The sequence below is a fragment of the Nyctereutes procyonoides genome, unplaced genomic scaffold, assembly GCF_905146905.1.
Source record: "Nyctereutes procyonoides isolate TBG_1078 unplaced genomic scaffold, NYPRO_anot_genome, whole genome shotgun sequence".
Classification (NCBI taxonomy): domain Eukaryota; kingdom Metazoa; phylum Chordata; class Mammalia; order Carnivora; family Canidae; genus Nyctereutes; species Nyctereutes procyonoides.
Window position 1 is genome coordinate 53,977,340 of NW_026575131.1, and position 19,704 is coordinate 53,997,043.

At 57.0% G+C, this 19,704-nt stretch overlaps 1 protein-coding gene across 1 annotated transcript in view; it reads left to right on the forward strand.

Moving 5' to 3' along the window:
* Positions 1–19,704, forward strand: part of MLLT1 (MLLT1 super elongation complex subunit) — a 67,425-nt gene that overhangs the window by 40,955 nt on the left and 6,766 nt on the right. Inside the window, 5 exon segments of the mRNA XM_055342915.1 lie at positions 5,866–6,009; positions 9,632–9,757; positions 13,774–14,112; positions 14,114–14,329; positions 18,436–18,523. Coding sequence (XP_055198890.1) covers positions 5,866–6,009; positions 9,632–9,757; positions 13,774–14,112; positions 14,114–14,329; positions 18,436–18,523 — 913 coding nt within the window.

Sequence of the window (19,704 nt, forward strand, 5' to 3'; positions counted from 1 at the left end):
TTGTTGGCCTCATCTGGGCTCCTTGAGAGGTCCTGTCTGCATCTTGTCCCCGGTACCAGGAGAGACTCAGGTGCAGAGCTGTGAGCAGGGCTGAGTGGAGCCAATCCTGTAGGTTAAAAGTCTTTCAAATGTTGAAAAATACACACGGTAGAGTAGCGGAGCAGACCGTGCGGCACAGCACCTACCCCCCACTCTAGCAGTTACTCACTTGAGTACAGTGCTGTTTTCATTTCTAGCCCCAGGACTATTTTGAAGTCCAAGTCCAAGACATCCTGTCTTTTAATCTGTAAATATTTCAGTCTGTGTCTATAAACGATAAACCTCTTTTTAGAAGTATCTAACCACCATGTCATTATAGCTGGGAAATGAACAATTCTTAATATCAGACATCCAGTAACATCAGAGTTTTCCTATTATCATGTGTGTATGTGTGCGTGTGTGTATATATATATATATTTTTTTCTTTTTAATAATTTGTTCAAATCAGGATTCAGATAAGGTTGGTGCATTGTTGCCGGTTGCTGCATTTCTTAAGGTTCTTTAAATCTTGTCTCTCTTTCCTTCTCTCTCTCCCTTTCTCTCCCTTGCAAAGCATTTTAAGAAGCTGTATGGTTTGGCCTGTGGGGATGTTGCTGACTACAGCCCTCTAAACTGGCAGTTAAATATAGGACCACGATCAGATTCACGTTTAACTGTTTTTTGAACCCTGGGGCCTTCTAAGAGGAGAATGGCAAACAGGCCCCAAAAGAGAAGTGTGGGCAGGGCCCAGATGGCAAGGACATAACCTTGAGGCTCTCCTTAGCTGGTGAGTTCTGGGCCACCAGGAGTCTGACTGCACCCAGGGTGGGGCAGTAAGCCTCAGGGTCCTCCAGGGCCAGCCCTCCCAGCTGCAGAAGAGGGTGGGGCCCAAGGTGGCGGAGGGGCAGCAGCAGAAACCACAGGTATGGCCAGTTGCTCCCACAGCTCTGGGCCATTGGCCTTCACGTGGGCCCATGCCAGGCATGGGCCTTGGCCAGGGCTCCCACGTCCTGGATTGCCCAAAAGCTGAGGATGAGTCCACGTGCCGTCAGCTTTGGCGCTGGCACCAGTTTGGCCAGTTCCTCTGCTTCTTAGTTTGCTGAGTCTGGAGAGAGACGCTGGCCTGTGGCCAGTATCCCGGACAGTGGGGTGGCCGCCCATGGCCTGCACTGAGAATGTTTGAGGCCAGCTTCGGCTGCCTTTGTGGAGAGGGTGGCATGTGTAGGGTCTGGCTGGAGTGACAAGGATGTTGCCCTTGTGACTGTGGGCTTAGTACACCCTTGGCTGCTCCTCACTGAATGTGCTGCTGGCTCTTAGAGGCGTTGCCGTGCTGCCTGCATCTCCTGAGCAGCAGGCTGGGTTCCTGGGCAGGGAGTGTCACTCTCTCGGCGGTTCCTAAGCCACCCAGGCTGGAAGTCTCATCCAGAGAGCTCTGATCAGCCGTTTTCAGCGTGCTGTGATGCACACACCAGCTGCCAGTGGCCCATCCCAGGTCACGAGAGCCCGACACACTGCGGGCGTTCGGGGGAAGGCCCCTGCCCGGCCTACGTGCTCCGTGCCTAGCTCTGGGGAGTCCTAAAGAACTTCTGCTCTCCACCAAGGGCCAGGGCTTCCAGAGAACACAGTCTACCCAGAGCGAGTCCTGACTCATTGCTGACTGGCTATGTGGCACCACGCAGCTTACCTGCCTATTTCGGTTTCTTCATCTGCGACATGGGGCAGGTGAGAGCACCCCTGTTTTGGGCTGTGAAGGCATCATTATGTGTGTTAAGTGCTTAGAAAAGTGCCGACCGTGGTGAATGCTGGGCACCCCAGGCTTGGCACCAGCCCGTCCATTCCACTCCACCCTACCCATTGTGTTCAGGAGATCAAGCTGTAGAGCAACCTTCTAGCGTCCCTGTGAGCTACTGTTTTCCTGCTGCCGAATCCTGTGGCTTCAGCCACCATCTGTCTGCCGGATCTCCCAGGTGACCTCCTGTGGCCTAGAGATCCTTCTGTAAAAGCAGTAGCTTCCCTTTCTTGATGGCACCAAGCTGAGGCGATTAACTGCCTTGTCTCATCAAATGCTCCCACTCGTAGTTGAAGAAACTGAGGCTTAGAATTAGAAGGCAGGCCTAGTGACCAAGGCCCGGCAGCTGGTGAGAGGTGAGCCCCCGGCCTGGTCTAACCCCGTGCTCACCGGGTGCTGTCGGCCATGTGCAGCTGCCGGCCTGCCTCCTGCTGGCGCCCCAGCCACCCTCCCCTCCCTGACACGCTCCCTTAGCAGAGCTCCTCCCTCGTGGCACTGTGTCCGCTCGCAGAATTTTCAGGGACATAGTGAAATGTCTACAGAAGTAGGCGGAGTGCTGTAACGAGCCCTCGGGAGCCATCCCCTGGTTCCAGCACTTACCACACTTGGCCGAGCGGGGCCATCTCGGGCCTGTGTCTTTTTGGAGCAAACCCTAGACACTGTAATTTCATGTGTCCCCAGTTCACAATATGTCTCTAAAAGATGAGGACTGCTTTGTAATAATAAAATCATAAAAATACCAGTATCGTACCTGAATAGTAACAATTCTTAATATCTAGTCAGCGTTTAAAGTTTTTTTTCTGTTTGAATCAAGATCTAGATAAGACCAACACATTGTGATTCGTGAGTTTGTTTTGTAAGTTCCTTTCACTGTGTAAAGGAGCAGAGAAGGGAAGAGTCTCCCTCTACCAGTGCTTTTCTTTGTGCTTTACTTGTTGAGGAAACTGGATCATTTGTCCTTAGAAGCTGGTATCACCCGGCTTTTTTGTTGCTTTTGTACCGCAGTGCTTGTTGGTTAGCACTATCTTCTGATGTGTATCTTCTCGGCCAGTTTGAACTTGAATCTGGAGATGAAGTCCTCCGTGGCAGGTGGCACGTTGGCCTTGTCTGTGACCTGTGTTTATGATGTCGGCCGTAGCTGAGGGACAGAGCCCCACTCACTGACCTGTTAGGAGGAACGGAACAGTGGTGTTCTCATTCCTTCTGCACGCACTAGCCGGACGACATCAGTATCTGTAGTGGTCTGCCTCTTGTATCTTGTGTGGTTACCTCGTGGAAAGGCAGGACAAATTCTTGATGTGCGTTTTTGTTTTTTTGTTGTGGTGTTTTATTTAGTTTTGTTTTTACTCCTTTATTGGCCAGGTTCAAACCCTGCCCCCAGTAGTGGCGTCCTGCAGGCCAAAGGGTGTTTGCTTCCTGGGACGCAAATCTGGGCTTGTTCTTTCTGAGCCCCAACCCCCCTGTAGACACCTGTGCCCCTAAAGATGTGGCCAAGGCCCATCTCTTCAGGTCATCTGCTGTTACCGCTGTGCCTCCTGTTCTCACTATAGCCATGTGGACTCTCCGGGCTCTAGAAATGGTGCTGTGGCCTGTGCAGCTTCCTCCCACCCCCTTCTTGATTGATTCATAGTCCCTCTCTGAGCCTGGCATAGTCTCCAGGGAACCTTCCTGGCCACCTCTTCACCCCCCACTGTTGGGTCATGGTCTGCTCTTATCCATCTTAATGTTTCATTCTTTTGACAAAAATGCAGCGCCTTCCTAGGCCAGCACCTGAGTGTGTGTGTGTGTGTGTGTGGGGGAGTATTCCCTCCACTTCTGCCTCCAGGGGCTTCCCAGTTTGGTGGGGACCCATCCCCACTGTGGCAGGTGGCTCCATGAGGTTAGCACAGAGGAGAGGCATCAGCCACAGTCAGGGGTGTAACAGAAGCTTACTAAGGGGGCTCCTTTCTCTTCCTTAACAAGAAGTTGGAGAGCAGCTGGCTGATGGCCTGGAACAGAGATCCTTGTGGCTTTCCTCCACACTGTTCCCGGGATTGCTGACCTTCCAACCAGGCAGGAAGAAGAGAGATGCTGAGCCTTTCTGCTTACACTTCATGTTTGACTTGGGAAGGAAAGCGCTCCTTAGGCTGACCTCATTACCCTTCATCACTCAGACTAGGCCATGTGTCCACCTTGGGCCAGGAAATCCATCTCCAAGTCTGGTTTAAATGGGTCAGGGGTGGAAACCACTCTTGCTGACCCCAAAGGGCTGCTAGGGGGAGGGGGAGGCCAGTGTCACCTCACTGGTTGGCATTGGCCTGGGAAGGCCTATTTACTTGTCTTCTCTCACACCGGACTCGAGGCTCCCAGAAGGCAAAGTCTATGACTCTTTCACCTCACAGGTGCATCTTCTACCTATGGACTGAATGCGGGGGGTGGGGGGGGGGTGGGCAGAGTCGTCCATGTGCAACTACAGGACCCCACTCCTTTCCCCTTTATTCAGAAGCAGACACAGGGACAGCCACATTCCCATTCCCAGGCATCACTCACTCACTGGAGCTCAAAAAACCCAGCTTGGCTCATGCAGCTGCTGGCTAGGGTGACGGAGGAGGAGGAAGGTGAGGCAAACCAAGCTCCTGGCTGCAGTCCGAGTGGCAGGAATGCAGGCTCAGCCCTGATGTCTACTCCCTTCTCTCCCGAGGACTGTGACCCTGCTGGTATGGGTGGACAAAAAAGAATATGGGCATGCCTATGTGGGAGGCTCTGTGCTTCCCTCTTCCTTCCTTACCCCTGACTGCCCCATCCTGATGTGAGGGCCCCTTAACCAGCACCCCGACTCCTAAGGTTTTCTCTCCTGATGGAGAGCATTTTAAAAAATTGTGTACCAGAAAATTCCCTTTTAAAGCATACAAATTCAGCGGGTTTTTTTAGTACATTCACAGTGCTGTGTAGCTATTAGTTTTTTAGTTCTAGAATATTCCATCTCCCCAGAAAACCACCTCATCTCTATCAGCAGTCATTCCTTATCCTTAGACCCCAGTTCCTGACACCCAGGAGCCCCCTTCTTGTCCACGGATAAGCCGACACTGGACGTGTCACATATGTTGGAATCACAGGCCACGTGGCCTTCTGTGTCTGGTTCCCTCCCTGAGTGTCGTGTGTTCAGGGTCCGTCCTTGGGACAGCGCATGTGGGAGCCTCACTCCTGTTTGCAGCCAAGTGACGTGCCCGTGGGTCAAGAGACACCTTATGTTCATCCGTCAGTGGACGCTGGGGTTGCTCTGACTTTGACCATTGTGAACCATGCTGTGCTATGGACATGGATGTACAAGTTTTTGTGTGAATATGTTTTCATTTTTCTTGGCTACGTATTAGGAGGGATGCATGGGATAGGTTATTCTATATTTAACATGTCAAGGAGCTCCCAGACAGCACTCTAGGGTGACTGCACTGGTGATGGCATACTCCAGCAGCCTTGCATAGGGACCCCAGCTTCTCCACATCCTCACCACCACTTGATATTTTTCACTTTGTAAAAAATCCCATACTAAGGGCTGGGAGGTGTTGTCGTGGTTTGGATTTGCCGTTCCCCGATCATTAGTGATGTTGAGCATCTCTCGTGTGCTTGTTGGCCATTTGGATGTCTTTGAAGCTGTCTCCCTTCCAGGAAGGGAACAGGGGGTGGAGACTGTGGAATCATAGGCCTCGGAGCCTGGGCTCAGACCTCCGTACTGCCACTGATCAGCCGTGCCTTCAAGCCTCAGCCTCTCCGTCGAAGGGGAGGGTGTGCACCAGGCCGTCTGTGCCATCAGCAGGAATATTTCCAGTAACCGTCTGAGAACATCAGCCTTAATGATCTGGGTTTCTCTCGTGGAGGCTGCTTTGCTGGGTCCAATGCAAATAGTAAGTTAATTTGTTTTGGATCCTAATGGAATAGATGAGAAGGAGGCACACGAGAGAAGCAGGTAAGGGGCTGAGGGGGAGAGAAATGGAGACCTGGCATGGGGGAGAGTCTCGTGGCTGTCCCCACAGCTTCTGCCCGCCCCTCTGAGGTGAACTTCCTTATTTTCTTTGTCGAAGGAGGAGCCGAGGAAGGTGTGCTTCACCTATGACCTGTTCCTGAACCTGGAGGGCAACCCGCCTGTGAACCACCTGCGCTGTGAGAAGCTCACCTTCAACAACCCCACCATTGAGTTCCGGTACAAGCTCCTGATGGCTGGCGGGGTGAGTGTGTCTCTGCTCATGTGGATGCTGTGGGGGCCCTGGCAGCTTGCTCGTGGCTCCTGTGTGGCTCTTGGTACTGAGCGGCCTCAGGGGCTCCCAGGCACATCTCTTCAGCACTGATTGGGTGCCCGCAACCCAGAGGGGCAGCTGGCCCTGGTGGCACCTGGTGGCACCGCATAGGACCCAGGTGTCCTGAGCAGGTGCTGGGGCGTTGTCTGCTGATGACTAGTGACTAGTTGTCCTCATAGTTTCCTGCTTGACTGTGGTTAATTAGCAGCTTCCTCCGTGGGAAGGAGGGGTGGGAGGAATGGGCGTGAGGCCAGTCCGTCAGCGTGGCGAGGCGCAGGAGCCAGCTTTTAACCGGATTGGCAAGGCTATGCTGGGGCTGCGTCATCTGGGGAAACAGCAGTGGCTCTCTGTGGGGTTCCCTGATGATGCGCGTTGCCTGGCGGTTTTGTCCTAGTGAGGCTAGACAAAAGCATCAGCTCTTAGAACCTAGGCCTCTTAGTGAGTCGTGTGGCTGGGGATCCGTGTGTGGTGGCAGAGGGCCCGGAGCACAGTTCAGAAGTGGAGCAGGGGCAGCTTGGTGTGGATGGCATGACTGGCTGTGGAGGAGGAGGGGTGCTGGGCTGTAGGCTGGACCTCCTGTCCTGAAGAAGGGCCAGGCCGAGGATACGAGACATCCCAGCGCCACCTTTCAGTGCCCCAGTGCCACTGAGCATTTGCCTGGGTGCCAGCCAGGAGGATTCGGGTCAGGGCCATGAGTGTGAGTGTGTGGTAGGGCAGACCCACCTCCCCAGTCAACATAGGGAGTGGGCGTTGAGCTTCTTTAGGCCTCCAGAGTAGTCCTTTCTTATTCAGTTGGGCCTCTGACATTTTTAAATTTTTTTTTTTTTAAATAAAGGCAGTCACTTACTCGTTGTAGAAAATTCAGTTAAGTTTTGTCAGGTTCCCTATACACAGTGAGCCTGTGATTATAACCTAGCATGTGATGGCTGATGGGAACAAACAGGTGTCGGAATCCGTTTACACAGACATTTGTCCTGAAGTTTGCCTGGGACTTCTGGAAGAACCAAGGAAGTGGGGAGGGGTGCTGGGGTCCGCAGTCCTCCCCAGCTCTGCTTCTCTTCCTTCCTTCCTTCCTTCCTTCCTTCATAGTCACACACACAGAGAGAGAGAGAGAGGCAGAGACATAGGCAGAGGGAGAAGCAGGCTCCATGCACCGGGAGCCCGACGTGGGATTCGATCCCGGGTCTCCAGGATCACGCCCTGGGCCAAAGGCAGGCACCAAACTGCTGCACCACCCAGGGATCCCCCTCCACCTTCTTTCTGCTGCCCAACATTTGCCAGAGCATTTGTGACTCAGAGGTTCTGTAGCCAACATTTCTTTGGGAGACACACGTGCAGTTAGCCTTTTGTTCCTGGCCTCTCCTCAGAGCTCCAGGACCAAGGGGCTGTCCCCCGCTGCCTCCTGTGTAAGGAGGGTTTCTTTGCTAAGAAGAGATGAAGGCTCGCTGTACATCATCAAAGCATATAAAAGTGGAGGCTGGAGGCGGTGATGAGAGGGAGAGGTTGGGATTGCCGGTCCAGTTAGCATTTGGGAAGGGCCCGTCCTGGAGGCAGGAGAGGGAGGGTGAGGCACAGTGGTCTCTGCACCCTGGGGAGGGCTGCCCAGAGAGCTGGTTGGTTGGTCAGGAACTTTCTCACCCTTTGGGGCTCGCCGTGGGCTGACAGCAGAGCATAGCGCTTATGGGAGAGTAGCTGCCGACACGTGACTTGTGGTTCTCGCTTGCCGTTCTGGAGTGGAGTGTCCCCAGTGGGGCTGGCATTTGCCATCTTGTGGCAGATGACTGCAGACCCGCCCGTATTGATGTTGGTGCTAGAAGAACTGGAGTCACGAGCTGACCCCGTAGGTCGATGAGCCCTGCCTTCCGTGCTGCCCCTCCGCTGGCCGGTCCCCCAGAGCTTCAGGCGCTGCCTCAGCAGTGACCACATCGGCTTTGTTCCCTGCTAGATGGTCAGGGGCCAGCCTCAGGAGGGCAGCTGCCCATCTCCTCAGCATGGTGTCTCGTGCTTTGCCCCACTGGCAGCTGAGCCACACAGTAGAAGCCCTCTTTCCGTGGCCAAGGGTCTGTATTCCCATCAGGTGTGATGGGTCCCCGTGAGGCACTGCGGCGGAGGTGGCGTTAGATCCGCTGGTTCACTTTACCTTTTGCAGAGGGCTGTTGTAGCAGGGAAGAGGGACAGGAGAGGCATTGGCTGCGTTGTCCTGGAGCCGGGTCAGGCGAGGACCTTAGTTCGAGGGGACTGAGAAGGCCTGAAGGCGAGAGTGGAAGGAAGAGCGAGTGAAGGAGTCGGGACCTGTCGTGGCTTCTCCATGCCCTGCGAGTCCTTGCGAGCCCCAAGTGCGGTGCTCTGCCCGAGGTCTGGGCTGCCTGGCTGGGCTCTGGGCGCTGTGGGGCGGAGTGCTGTGCTCGGATGGGCTCTGGGCAGCGACCTGCACCTCTGGCTTCTGCTGCCTGCTGGTCGAGGTGCCATGAGGGGCTTCACTGCCCTGCTTTCAGCCCTGCTGTCCCCTGATGCCAGCCTCCTCAGAGGAAGGGTGTGGCTTTTCAAGGAATCTCAGGGGTTCAAGGTTATTAGCGGTGCTTGTTCTACTGAGCTAAATGCTTTTTTCCCCTTTTCATCCTTTTTTTTTTTTAAACCGTGCGCTTTATTCTTTTGTTCTGTCTCGTTGCTGTCTGGAAGGCTCCCTCTGAGTGGCTGGCTGCTAGTCATGTTCACTTGTAACGTCAGTATTTGGACAGCTTGCCCCCAAGCCTTCTCTCCCTCAGCAGGTGCGGCAGGAGCTGGGAAGCCGCGCTGGACCTGGCAGGTGTCTCCCGGGCGCACCTCCCGGCAGGACCCCAGGCCCTTCCTCCTCGCAGCAGTTTGCTAACCAAGCGGGGCACTCGCTGCCCTCCCCGCAGGCTCGTGCTGGGCTTTTGTGGAGAGCTGCGCCCACCCCCGCACAGTTCCGCCCTGCCTCTGCCTCCCATGCTGCAGAGTCAGTCACCTTCACCTGCTTGAGAGCAGAGGAGGGCTCAGTCCCCTCCACCCCACACCTCCCAGAAATGCAGGACCCGGCAAAGTCCCCCTTGTGCACGGCCGTCAGAAGTTGCTCACTCCGCCGCGTGGCTGCCCAGTGTGGGTGTCTGGCTGGCCTCTCGCCTTTCCAAACCGTGCTTCTGGTCCTTCTAAACTGCAGCGTGCAGGTCAGCTTGGGCCACAGCTGCCTTCTTGTGCTTCTCGGCACGCTCTGCGAGTCTTCTGGCCTGGCCCTCCTGCCCGCCGCGCTCCGGGCTCTCCTCCCAGAGGCCGTGTGGCCACACCTGGGCCCAGCCATCCTGGGACCCTGGCTTCTCTTCGCTCTCCACCTCGAGCCCGCTTTGCTCCAAGCACTTGGCACCCAGCCTCTCATGGAGGACATGCTTTGATTCTTCTGGAAAAACGGTGCTCACATCCTCCCTTGCCCCTCCCCTAGCCTCTGGCCAAGCTCCTGCAGGCAGACTTCCTCTTGCCGGTCAGAAATCCAGCCTGCCTCCTTGCTCACTGATAACACCTGTCTCTTCTTTATCACTAGGTGATGGTAATGCCCGAAGGAGCAGAAACGGTGTCCAGGCCCAGCCCCGACTACCCCATGTTACCCACAATTCCACTCTCTGCCTTCTCTGACCCCAAGAAGACCAAACCATCCCACGGCTCCAAGGTTAGTGAGGCGGAAGGCCCAGTCCCATGGGAGCACTGGGGCCCAGTGGTGGGTCCTGGGCTCAGGGCAGCCCCTCTACAGAGCTGGATCTTCCGTTCCCAGACTCGCTCCCTTGGCATCTTCCTCTTAGAGCTCTTCACTCCACCTGGCAGATCCCTGCCAGTTAGGAGGGTTGGCCCCTGCCGGATTGCACAAGCAACCAAGAGATTGCAGGCTCTTCGCCCTCTTCCTCTTAAGGCCAGAGAGCCTGCCCCATCCTCGCCGCTCCCATTACGTCAGTGGGCCTTAGGTCCCTTCAGACAGGACCCTGAGAGTCTCGCATGGTTGGGGGCCGTGGACAGTGTTTCCACCACAGCCACGACTGCCCAACTCCCAGGCCTCCTGAGCATGGCCAGGATGCCCCATCTGCCAGGGCTGGGTGCCTCCTCTCTGGGCTATTCCAGGTTTGGCCTCTTTTCTTTGGGAACAGCTCTCAGCATAGAAGGCTTATTGGGGGGAAGGGCCAAGTGGGATGATGTGGTGAGAAGGCTCATTTCCCCCAAGAAGAAACGTTTTTGTCATCTTGTCTCAGTCCTGTTGGGCAGGTAGCACTCTGCCTTCCTGAGACCTCTCTCTGAACTGTTAAGGAGTGGTCACTGGAGCCTTTCAGATAGTGTCCTAGTGTACATATAAACTCGAGAGTGTGCATTCTGTTCCCCTGTAGCCGCCTACACGGCTCTGTGTCCCGGAGCCAAGCTCATCTGGCTCTCCAGGCAGCTGCTTATACACCAGTCACTGATCCCACAAGTTTATCCACTTCTCATCTTTGTGTTTTTCTTGCTTCACTCACCTGTTGGGTGTTGTGGGCTTGGGCCACCCCAGGTGGGACAGGTTGAGCTCTCAGGCTGTCTTACAGCTTTTTACTCAGCAGCAGCACTGGAGGAGAAGCCACATCGCCCAGGCAGGGTCTTTCTGGCATTTTCTGCAAGGCCAGTGGGTCTCTGACATCCCCAGATTTGTCTGACTTGAGCTCTCCAGACCCGTGTGGTTAGAGTCCAGGTACGGAGTGTAGCTCTGGGGGTCTCCTCCATGCCAGTCTCTTGGGTCTGTCCTTCCCTGAACCATATGGAAGTTAAAAGGAAGAAAAATTCTTGCTGGAGATCTTGGTGCCTTCTCTCTCAGCCATCCAGAGTTTTCTGGGACTCTACAGAATAGGAAGAGTAGGAATTAACATTTCTTCTGTACGTGTCACTTGCAAGCCATCCAGACCCCATGAGGAAATGCCCTCCTGGGTAAAGACACCCCAGTGGCCAACAGGGCTGCATCTGCCGAGGCTGCTTGTGGCATCTCTCACCAATGTCTTTGAGATCCCCAGGAGCCCCCAAGCCAGAAGGGCATATCTGCCAGGTTTGGGAGGGTTGGGTGGGCATGGTTCTCTGTCGCTTTCCCTGCCCCAGGCTCTTTCTCTCTAGCCACCCAGGCAGTGACTGAGGAGGTGCCTGCATAGGTTTCTCAGGCAGTGAAAGGCAGGTTCTTCTCTGCTGATACCTCTCCAAGAAACTTTTCTGAGCCATCAGTCTCACTCTGCTTTCCTTGGACGGCGCAGCCAGTGCACCATCCTCTTCCTTCAGCTGAGGACCTTACTTTGGGCACCGGCTATTTTCTCCTAGATTGGCTCTCTGCAGCCTGGAGCCAAAAGGTCTGATTGGCCAGGCCACATGCTCCAGGCAGAGGGGGCTGGGAGAGAAGGTGTGGGTCCTTGCAGGGCCTAGCCCTCTGGCCTGGGGGCTGCTAGGGAGTCTGGCTGTCGAGGCCCTAGGTGGATATTCCCTGATGGTTCTGTCCTTAGTGGGTACCAGGGCAGGCAGGGATTGGAGCCTCTTGGGAGAGGGGCGGGACCCCCTGGAGGCTCACACTCCCATAATGGTTGTTCCTTTTGGCTCCTGCCTGGCAGCTCCCCTGGACTGTCCACATGTAGCTTCAGGGACATCATGATTCTCTCTCTGATGGTGGCTTCTTGGCCTGGTTGATCTTTCTCTGAAACTCATTTTTAAAGCTATTCTCAGGTCATTAACAGCTTGAGAATAGGACTACAAGGCGTTCTTACCCCTGGGAATATCTACATTATGCTCAAGTTAGCTTGTGAATTCAGAGAGCCGGCGATCTGCGGTCTCTGCACAGATCCCCAAGTGAAGAGCCACTGCTCCGAAGGCTGCTGCTAGTTTTGCAGGCCCTGGGCAGCAGCGGAGGCTGGCTTGACCCCAGGGCTCAGGGGTAGGATGGGGTGGGTTCGGGTGGGGAGTGGATGGCGTAGTGGGAACCACATCCAAGGCCTTGGCCAGCATGCCTCTTGGGTGTGCTTTTGCCCTGCCTCTTGGAGCTTGGACCAGTTCCTGCAGCCCGAGTGGGCACATGGGCGCTGCAAGAAGAGGCTGAATTGTACGTGGAGTTTGCTTCTTGGGAGAGCAGCTTGCTGGGGAATGGAGCTCTAATTCTGCAAAATCGTCCCAAGGGGACTGCCCCATTAGACGGGCTGCTGGGGGTTCATGGCGTGAGCACTCCCCCACCCCTGCTCTAGCAATGTAAGAGCTGGGGCCCGGGCACCCAGGTGATGCTTCTCCATGGAAGCGGCAGCAACCCAGGGCCACGTGGGCTGCGCCCGAACCTTTGGCATTGATGTAGGTTACGGATTTACGAGAGGACAGCGACCTGAGTGGATCAGAGGTGGTCAAGGCTGTGCCGTCTGTCCCTGTGGCTCTTTGCTGGGAGGGTTCTGTGTTTGGGCTGTAAGAGCAGCAGGGGCCTGGCTGCTGGGGGTTTTTCCTGGCTTCTCCACCCTCCTACAGCCTGCCCCCTTGGCCCTTGGGGTGAACTGGTGAAGCGTGGCTGCCTCGGGAGCCCCTGCCTATGTGGTGCGGATCACCATCTGGTCTGGCTCTGTTGGTGTCCTGGTGTGCTTTGGTCTGGAGAGCCTCTGGGCCCAGCTGTGCACCTGGCCAACTGAGTAGGGACAGAGCCCTCAGCAGCTGACCACAGCAGGCACCTGTCATGCCTGGATGTACAGGGTGATGATGGGGTGTCCATAGGAAGGAAGCCCAAACAAGGTGTCAGACGGGGCTCCTGCCTGCAGGGTGCACCAGCTGCTTAGGAGTGGGTGGCAGTGGCTGCAGCCACCTCTTGGTTGAGCGCTTCCAGCCTGCCAGTCCCTGCACCATTGCTCAGTGAGGTAGGTGGTCCCGCCCTCGTTGGGAGGAAGCACAGGCACGCAGAGTTGGAGTTCCCAACCCAGCCTTTGCAGCAGCCTGGGTCACAGCCCATCTCTACCTCTGTCCCCAGAGGGAGCTCCATGACCTGGCTGATCAACGCCAAAGTCTGGGTGCCACCGTCAACCCTCTGAACTTCAAGGTGGAGACCCAAGAATCATGTGTTTTTAGAAACACTGCCCAGGTAGCTTTGATTCCGACGGTTCTAGGAGCTGTTCTGCACAGTCCCTGGGAACCCAGCAGGTGCTCAAGAAATGCTGACCGTGGGGATCAAAGAACAGCTGTGCTGGGCGTGCACTGGGGCTGGGGTGGTGGTGACCGGGCAGGAGGCACGCAGGCTCTGTGTGGGACAGACGGGGGGCCGGCCTGCTGGTAGTCCCCCCGGCCCCCCCAACACCACACGCAGCCTCCATTCCCCTGGGCCACCGGGAAGCTGCAAGGTGTTGGAGTGGGAGTGGGTAGATGTGGCTTGCCTGTCTCATATCTGACTCACCGTGTACTCTTCTTGAATCCCTCAGGGAATGTCAGTTCAATTCAGAGGGGAATCTTAGCCTGCAGTCGCCCGGGACCTGCTGACACTTCCTAGTAGTTTAAAGGGACAGCTCCATTTAAAAACTCTCACCTGCTGCCTTACTTTTTCGCTTTATGGAAGATTTTCTCTAGCTGAGTCTGAATCAGGTGGATTATACTTTGTAGGGGTCGGGGGAGGCGGAGCAGGGCGACCCCGAGATGCCATGTGACCGTGTCTCTCCCCCTCCTGCCCCGGCATTTCAGGACGCCAGCAGGGAGACCAGCAAGGCCTGCAAGACCCACAAGACGGCCAAGGAGCACCGGGAGCGGCCGCGGAAGGACTCCGAGGGCAAGGCTCCAGCCAAGGAGCCAGAGCGCGAGCAGGCCAGGAGCACCAAGGACACCACACGGAAGCTGGGTGAAGGCCGGCCGCCCAAGGAAGAGAAGGCCCCACCGGCCAAGGCCGCGTTCAAGGAGCCCAAGATGGCCCTGAAGGAGACCAAACTGGAGAGCGTGTCCCCCAAGGGAGGGCCCCCGCCCCCACCCCCACCCAAGTCTTCCAGCAAGCGGCCAGCCGCCGCCGACTCACCCAAGCCCAGCGCCAAAAAAGCAGAAGAAGAGCAGCTCCAAGGGGTCCAGGAGTGCCCCCAGCACCTCGCCCCGCACCTCGTCTTCCTCCTTCTCGGACAAAAAGCCAGCCAAGGACAAGGGCAGCGCCAAAGGGGAGAAAGTCAAGGCTGAGAGTGAGCCCAGGGAGATCAAAAAGCCTCCGGAAGTGGAGGAGTCCAACTCAGAGGACGAAGCCTCCTTCAAGACCGAGGTGAGGTGGCTCCTTCCCCCCACCTTCCCCTTGTCCTCTCTCTCCTGCCTCTGAGCTGCTCGAAGCCTGGTCGGCCCGAAGGTTGGACGAGGAGGCTGGGATCAGGACCCTCAGTGTTCTTTATAGCTCTGGGTGAACCTCCATACCTCACTAAGCCTCAGTTTCCCTTTGTGTCAGGAAACTTTGGAGATGGTGCTTAGGGAAGGATGGTTTTTGGTAGAGTGTGCTAGATTGATACTCGGGTCAGAGCCCTTTTCCTTGGACAGCCCCCTACACAGGCCAGAGTCTCGGTGGCTGATCGTGGGTCACCGTTGCCCCTTCCCTGGCCACCATAGGATCCGTCCATCAGGGGGCTCACTCCCTCTGCTAGCGGGGCATCCCAGAGCATCTTCATCCCATTCCTCTGAGAGCTACAGCAGGCCACTGAGCCTCCCCACCCCTCCTGGGAGCTGGATCCTGTCACCATGAGAGGTGCAGGGCTCCTGCTGCAGCCGAGGTTCCAGGCAGTTCTGAGGATCGCTGTTAGAGATGGCTTGAGCCACAGAGCAGCCAGTAGCCAGACTGCTGCCCGGGGAGCCAGACCTCCCTGTGGCTTCAGGTAGCAGCCCCATCTCAGAGCGCCGTTTGGCATCCAGGGGTCAGAGAACAGGTGCTTGGCCAGATGGGTGGCTGAGTGACCCCCGACCTGTGTCACCGGTCCCAGCCCACAGTGCCTTTTTGTGTTTCCAAACCTTCATTCACTCTTGGAGGCGGAAGCCTTGCCTGCGGTGTTGCTGCTCAGAGCTCCGCTGGAACTTGGCAAGTGGCTCCCTCAGACGAAGCCACAAGTGGTTCGTCAGCAGCGCCAATGTCTTGAGTGCGTGGCTTCCATGGGCAGACAGTTGGAGGCAACGGTGCCAGCTAGGGGTGACAGCATGCCCCAATGGCTTTGGGAGACACATGGGGCTGGTGATGCCATGTGCCCAGCCAGCCCTTTTCACGGCCGGAGACACTGTCTGCGCTGACTTTGGAGGACCCTGAGATTGTCCTGATCTGTGGAAGCCTCCTAGAAGTCCGGGGCTGTATCAGGAGCCTGCTGGGCAGCTGGAGGTTCTTCGGGTGCTGACACCACTTGTTCTGGCCTCCACCTCCTCCGTCTGCTCCTGCCCTCTTTCTCACCTCAGGTGCTTTCAGGCAAGACCTTTCTATGCCCAGGGCTGGTGGACCTGCCTTGGGAAGAGGTGGACGTCTCTGCCCTGGTTCCCTGCCTGAGCTGCACGTTGTGCCCTGTTCTGGGTGTCCACGTGGCCATCCTGGTGTGGCCATCATCGTGAGCACCCGGGAGGCTCTGTGAGGCACTCCTTCCACGTGGGCCTGTTGCTCAGTGTGGGCTGGCTGGATGGCCAGTGTCTGTGACCTTGAACACCGCGTCCTGAGGCTGGAGTTGCTCGAGGAAGCCTGGGGGTTTCTCCTGACTCTAGAAGCACTGCCTGCGTCCTGAGAGACTTCTGAACAGTAAGGCTTAGCCACAAGAGGTCCATGCATATATAAGACCCAAACCACCCACAGGATGCCAGACAGTGACTCGCTAACATTTGCCTACCCTGGGGCCATCAGTGAGGCACAGATGTCAGTGGTGGAGGTGGCGGATAGCTTTCCAGACACCGGCTTCCCTGGCCATCAGCCCTGGAGGCCACCTGAGGCACTGCCTCCAGAGAGCTCTGACTGCATGTGGGCCCCGAGTCAAGTCGCCTGTCCCCTGAGACCTCAGAGGTGGCCGGGCTGCTCCCTGTCTGAGTCCCTGTGCCAAACTCACCAGCAGCTCCAGTGGCTTCCCTGTGGTCTCTGGCCTGTGGGGTTTCTGTGCCAGTGGCTCCCATCTAGTCATGGCCCAGGTGGCCCTCTGCCCTCCTTCTGGACACTCCATGTGGCCTGAGCACCGGGACACTTAGGCAGCACTCACAGTGGCCTCCTGTGCACTTTCTGACCCACATCTCCTCTAGGCTCTTTTGGCCGGAACCATTTCTGGGTTCCCTTCTGCTGCCTTTTGGATTGGCGTGGAAGGAAGAGGGACAGGTCCTCCAGAGAAGCACATCTCACTCCTTGGCAGGAACAACGCCAGTGTTTGCCTCTTCTGATACAGGGCCCAAGCCGGCCTCTTGAGGCCTCCCCGTGTCCAGGGTCTGCTGACCTGAGTCTCCCTGCTAGGCACTGCTGCCACCCCTGGTCTAGTGCTTGGGCCTGCTACTTTGTGTCTGCCTCACGGCCCCTGCCGCCCATGCCCCAGCCCAGTTCTGTCTGAATTCTGTGCCCCCAGAGGTCAGTGGCACAGTTGACCTCGACCTTGGTGTGCTAGCTTCTGGTACAGACATACACACATTTAGCAGAGGCCAGGCCAGCCAAGATGCTCTTTTATTGTTAGGGAAACTGAGGCTTAAACCCAGAGGGGCTACTGAAAAAAGCCAGGGTCAGAACCCAGCACCCCTGGGCCAGCATAAGAACTCTGGGGTCTGCATGCCGGAGGGGCCATGTGGCTCCAGGCCCATTGTTGGGGGTTGGGGGTCACACTGGCCTGTGTGGCACCTCTTCAGTGGTTGGTGTTTGATGACAGTCTAGGCCAGGTTTCTCAGGGAGGGCTCTCCGGGGAACATCATTTGCCAGCGTGACGGTGGGTGAATAGGGGGCATTAGCAGGGGTACGTACATTGGGAAGGCCTGCATTGGGTTCCAGCAGGATATGGTAAACCATAGAGAAGAAACTTCTTTAACTCGTTGGGCCAAAAGTCTGTTTGCCAGCAGCCTGGATCACTCTGTGGGTCTATGGAGTGAGGAAGGACGTGTGCCTCCCTGGGGCCCCTTCTGCAGGCCGGGCGCTGCCCTTGGTCCACAGACCATCTAGAGGGGCTATCCTGTGCCCCAGAGGTCAGGGGCTCTTCCCAGGGTCTTCTCTTGTGCAGCACCTGCCAGGCCTGAGCAGACGCTGCAGGGTGCCTCTGTCTGTCTCCTGGTCCCCTCCCTCCTCTTGATGGGGGCAGTGAGGGGGGGTGTCCCTGGTCCCCAGTGTTGAAGCTGTCAGTTCCTTCAGAGGGAACTGGACAGGCCATCCTGAGGATGAGCTTTCTGGGTCCCCTGTGCGTGGAGCACACCCTGGGCCAAGGCAGCCCCCCTGAACTGCAGACTCTGCTCCTCTGCCCTTTGGAACCTGTGCCCCTGGCCCATGGCTTCCTGCGCTGCTCCTTTGGAGGAGCTTGTTGGCAGAAACCAAGGGTCCAGGAGCAGACTCTGCCTCTGTTCTGCCAGAGGTCCCTGCCTTGTGCACGTGTTCCCCCACGGGATGTGGAGCCCCAGGTAGCTTAACCACTGCCCTCCCCTGTCCTAGGGTCTGGTGTCCCCATTTGGCTTTTTACTGCCCCCTGGTGGCTGACTTGGGGCGGCTGGCTGCAGGAAGAGAAAGGGGGTGGGCGTGACTGGCTGTGACACCACGGGCAGGCTCCAGTCTGCCCTGTCCTCACCTGCTTGTCATGTGCACACATGCTCATCATGACCTCAGGCACCTGGTGGATGATAGCACATGGCAGGGAGACAGCTTTCGGTCCTCCCTTAGCCTTGGGATGGGCTGTGAGCACCTGGGTCTCTGCACCCACCCTTCCTGTCTAGGCCCTTCAGCTGTACCCTGCAGCACCGCTGCCCACATCAGCCAGCACGTGCTGTCACCAGAGGAAGGCAGGACCCACCAACAGATGGGCAGCCACAGAGGTGCTGCCCCCTGCCCTGCATCAAGAGCTTGACTAGTTTCCTGTCCTCCTGTCCAGGCGTATGGACAGATTGAACGTGTGGTATGCAGCTTGTCCTGGAACTGCTAGGAATTTCAAATCTCTCAGTGGAAAAAGAAAGGTCCTTCGTGACGTTGTGCATGCTGGCTGATGTCCTGGGACCCAGGGGGAGCTGGAGGCCAGGGGTGCTGGCATCTGGAGCTCCAGTGACCCTTTAAATCGGGATCTGGGCAGAGACCGGCCAGGTATTCCTGCGACCAGAGGGCATTTAGTGTCTGCTCCTTTTCTCGGGACTGAGAGAGTATTCTTGTTTTCTCTCCCCTGCCCTGCCCATCCGCATTGCCCCGGGCTGAAGTCTGCCCAGTCGAGCCCATCCAACTCCAGCTCCAGCTCCGACTCCAGTTCGGATTCGGACTTCGAGCCTTCCCAGAACCACAGTCAAGGTGCGTGGTGCAAAGCGGGGGGGGGGGGTGGGGGTGGGGGGTGGGGGGGACAGAGTCACAGCCTCTGGGGAGTGTTCTGGTCTGGGCTCCAATCAAAGGGCTTCACGACTGTCTTCATGGGGTTGACTTGCAGGGGGGCTTACTCCCTGCCCGGGCGTCAGCACACTCCAAGTCCGAATGCTGCTGCCCCTGCTCTAAGGGTTCTTGGACGCCTTACTAGGGGCTGGGGACAGCAGGTCCTAGATGACAGGAAGGGTGGGGCAGCCTGGCCCTGGACAGAGACCCATGTCCATAGGTCTGTGGAAGCTCAGGGAGTCTGTATAAGCCAAACAGAAGCAGGTCAGCTGACCTCCAGCCGGGTGTGAGAAGTGCTGCTCTTTCTGGTGGTCTTTTGTTTTTTTGGTATCAGTCTCCTGGGCCCTCAGGTTTGGCTGTGTGTGTGTGGGGGCTCTGGAGAGAAGCCCAGGCCTGGTCCGATACCCTCCTTGCCAGCACCCCCCCCCCCCCCCCCGCCTCAGCAGATAGAGGCTTCATTTCCTCTGCCTGCCCGCCACCCCATCCTCACCTCACCCCTGCCATAGTCTTCACCCCATCCTCACCCCCACCCCCATCCCCTTCCTCACCCAGCCACGCTCTATCTTCACCCCCATCCCCACCGACCACCACCCCACCAGAGCTCTCCTGGGATGGGGCAGGAATGCTCTGCTCTTGCTGCATGTTTGGCTGACACTCAGACTCAGAGCCCAGCAGTCTGCATTTCTGTCTTTTCCCTGCATATCTCATGGGGAGAAGCCATAAAGGCCACTTGGCCACCGCAGAGCAGGGAGGGCCTTCCTTAGGTGCTGTGTGGGCCTCAGGGGGCCCCTGCCTGCCGGCTGCTGGTGTGAAAGGGCAGCTAGGGGCCCACCCTCAAACCGGAAGCATTTCTTCTGGTGGCTTGGGCCAAGATTCTCCTGCCCCCACAGCCTAGAATCAAGGGTTGGGAGAGCTGGGGACTGGAGCATGTGCGGGGGTGGGGGGGATGGGGGGTGGGGGAGGGTCTGGCCTGGAATTCAGACAGCAGTCGCTGAGGGGAATGGGGGATGGGATGCTCAAAGCCCACACTCTCTCCAAGGGTTCTTATCTACGGGGAAGGGAGGGGGAACCTGCCCAAGCAGGATCATGTGACCAAGGTAATTGAG